At 54.3% G+C, this 2917-nt stretch overlaps 1 protein-coding gene across 1 annotated transcript in view; it reads left to right on the forward strand.

Moving 5' to 3' along the window:
- The window catches only part of EMH_0034990 (uncharacterized protein), a gene marked incomplete at both ends in the record, with an annotated part of 7597 nt that overhangs the window by 3397 nt on the left and 1283 nt on the right, over nucleotides 1-2917 (forward strand). Inside the window, 6 exons of the mRNA XM_013494934.1 lie at nucleotides 1-584; nucleotides 807-989; nucleotides 1182-1420; nucleotides 1695-1763; nucleotides 1880-2011; nucleotides 2331-2753. Coding sequence (XP_013350388.1) covers nucleotides 1-584; nucleotides 807-989; nucleotides 1182-1420; nucleotides 1695-1763; nucleotides 1880-2011; nucleotides 2331-2753 — 1630 coding nt within the window. The remainder of the gene's footprint in view (nucleotides 585-806; nucleotides 990-1181; nucleotides 1421-1694; nucleotides 1764-1879; nucleotides 2012-2330; nucleotides 2754-2917) is intronic.

Here is a 2917-nt window from a genome sequence, read left to right on the forward strand (position 1 = left end):
TCAGCAGCAGCAGCAGCAGCAACGGCGGCGTTTCTCACAGAGGCAGACGAGCTGCACCCCCCAGTGCGTGGAGCCTGCTGCCATCTGTGCCTCTCGTGAATTGCGTCCTAAGAGGTCTTTAACTACCCAGCAGGTGGCCAGTCGGCACCTTGGTAACCAGCGGGGTCAAGGAAGCGGAGGCCGTACCCCTTGGCTACCTCTGCACAGCTCGCAAGTTGTTGCTGCACACTGGAGCGAACCGCTTCTCCTTCTATCTACACGTACACAACTAATCCTCTTGGATGCACTACATCTCTCGGAGGAAACTGCTCGTCTCCTGCAGGACAAACCCTTAGGCAGCATCGATGTCGCAGCTCTCCTCGCTCTACCCGCCACCCCTGGGCCCCCTGAACCCTCCACAACACCGCATCCACAGACGTGCCAAAATGACGCGCAAGAGCCGCAACAGCAGATGCAGCTGCCGGAGCAAGTGCAGCAACTGCAACACCTTCCAGTCGACGGATCCTCCATCGTCGTTACAGGAGGCCGTTGTTGCGTAGGAGGAGAGCTCCGGCTCTGGCAATTTCACCCCCTATCGCGATCAAGTGCGGAAAGCCCCAAATGCCACTATCTGCACTCGGTACATGCACTGTATGCACTACATGCCCTATAGCCGCACACCAATTAGGCATGAAGGTGGGGGATTCGCCTTCTCGCTTGATGCATATTTCGTTCAACTCTTTGCACATCCGCCTGCCCCTTCAAAGTTGCGTTGCGCATGGCTACACGCCACTGTCGTAGTTCATGCGTTCTTCCGCATGCTGCAGCTTTCCCCTTCTACCTCAAGTCGTCCGTCACAGCGGTTGCTGCTGCAGCAACGCGAGGAGCCGCCCAAGGCCTCGTTGCTGCAGGGACAGAGGAGGGGACGGTCATTCTGTTGGCTTTGTTGCGAAACGGCGAAGGCATCCTCGAGCCGCCGTTGGTGTCGTTAGACCGACAAATCAGCCCGCGTGAGTAGCATGGACAGACAGGGCATTGAATACTGCCAAAACATTGTAAAGAAAGAATTCACTTTCACGTCTGCTCAGAGTTGTAGGCACGCAGCTGCTGCTGGTGTAAGGTGCTTCTGATATCTTTTTCAGGATGTATTTCTGCTTTGGCCGTGGATGGGGGGAGAGGAATTTTGGCTGTCGCGAGTACAGCGGGTCACGTTAGCTGTTTTCGCCTAATCTCTCTCCCGTATCAACTTGGAGAGAGAGGGACTGCCGACGCTGCTTGCTCTACTAACAGTCTTCTGGGTAGCCGGGGCCCCTGTGACGATTATTTGAGTAGCTACAAGCCGGCCTCCTTCCTCCTGGATATGGAACTCCTGGCTACCCTCCATGTGCCCTTCGCTACACCCCCTAAGCTCCTTCAGTTTGGACAGACTTCTGTCTATCAGGTATACCCCAGAAGACCCTGGGGTTTCATTGATTGAGATCGCTGCAGATACTCACAAACAGGATCAACGTTGGTTGGAGTAGTTGTAGCGGACACACTGCTCTTCGAAAGCAGTTGCAGCCGTGCCACAGAAGAATTTGTCCAGTTGCGAGCAGACGAANGGACACACTGCTCTTCGAAAGCAGTTGCAGCCGTGCCACAGAAGAATTTGTCCAGTTGCGAGCAGACGAACTCGCACTGCATGCGCTGGTCTTGCGTGTTGGCATGGGACTCAGGATCAGCTTCTCGTTACCGGTCCGAATGCCCCGCCAAGCGTCTTCTCCATTCCAGAGGGCCGCCTGCTCGTCAGCTCCTTGACAGAGGTGTATTTCCCAGACCAGACACCGCACGCAGTTGAATTAGCAGTAGACTGGTCCACAGAACGAAACTAACTTCGTGTGATTTCAGATCGGGTGCGCAGGATGCCAAGGCCCTTGACTCCTTCGTCCCTCTGTCGCTACCCGCGCCCCTCGTCCTAGGACCGGAAGGATCCTCACGTTATTCTGATGATGCTCTGCACACTGTCCTGCATGAAACCTTCGCCAGAGGGAGTGTAAGCAGACGCGATACTCCCCTAGCCCAAATGTCCGAGGAACGTTGCTGTTAAAGCGTGCCGTGAGGATAGCTGGNAGACGCGATACTCCCCTAGCCCAAATGTCCGAGGAACGTTGCTGTTAAAGCGTGCCGTGAGGATAGCTGGATAGCTGGCTGCACCTGCACTTCCTGAAACATTGTTTTGCAGTTTGACAGGCGCTTGCCAAACTTGATAGTGATCGAGACTCTCTTGCAACAAGACTATCTGCTGCTGTTGCATGGTTGAGGAATTCCGCACGGGGTCATTCCAGCAGCATCCGAATGTGTTGTTTGCACAGAGGAATCTGCGTGTGCTGCCGGCGCCAATACTCGTGACGGCATCCATCGGATCAAGCAAATTATGTTTAGCGTACGAAAGCGAGCGACGAATTTTGCTGGGGATGCAGGTTTCATCCCTTATATCAAAGCAGGAGCCGGTGTCCCAGCAACTGATTCAGGAGGCTCGAAACGCCACAACTCATGGGACGGAAGACGTGAGGACAGAGAACTTCGCGTGCAGTAATCAGCAAAAGCCTTCTCAGGCTTCAAGGTTTCATAGAGGAGCCGGGCTCGCGAGCCTGTTTCGTGACCTTGGACGAGTCCCAGTCTCGGAGTCAACCATGTCCGCTGCTGTAACAGACGCCTCGAAGCAGTGCCATCCCAAGCTAAGCTGGAACTCTGAAACACCTTCAGAACCATTCGGGGTGAAACGCTTGGAAGATGTAATCATTCAATTTGCCTCTGTGAAGTTGCCACATGCTTCCGCACCAACTGCACTCCTCTACTACATAGGGTTGGATCCTTATGAGGCTGCTTGCTCAGAAATAGGAGTCAGCCAACGTAATCAATCTGTCAATTTCCTCTCCCTTGCAGCAGAGGGATACAT

Source organism: Eimeria mitis, genomic scaffold (assembly GCF_000499745.2).
Source record: "Eimeria mitis Houghton genomic scaffold, Emh_scaff1342, whole genome shotgun sequence".
NCBI lineage: Eukaryota > Apicomplexa > Conoidasida > Eucoccidiorida > Eimeriidae > Eimeria > Eimeria mitis.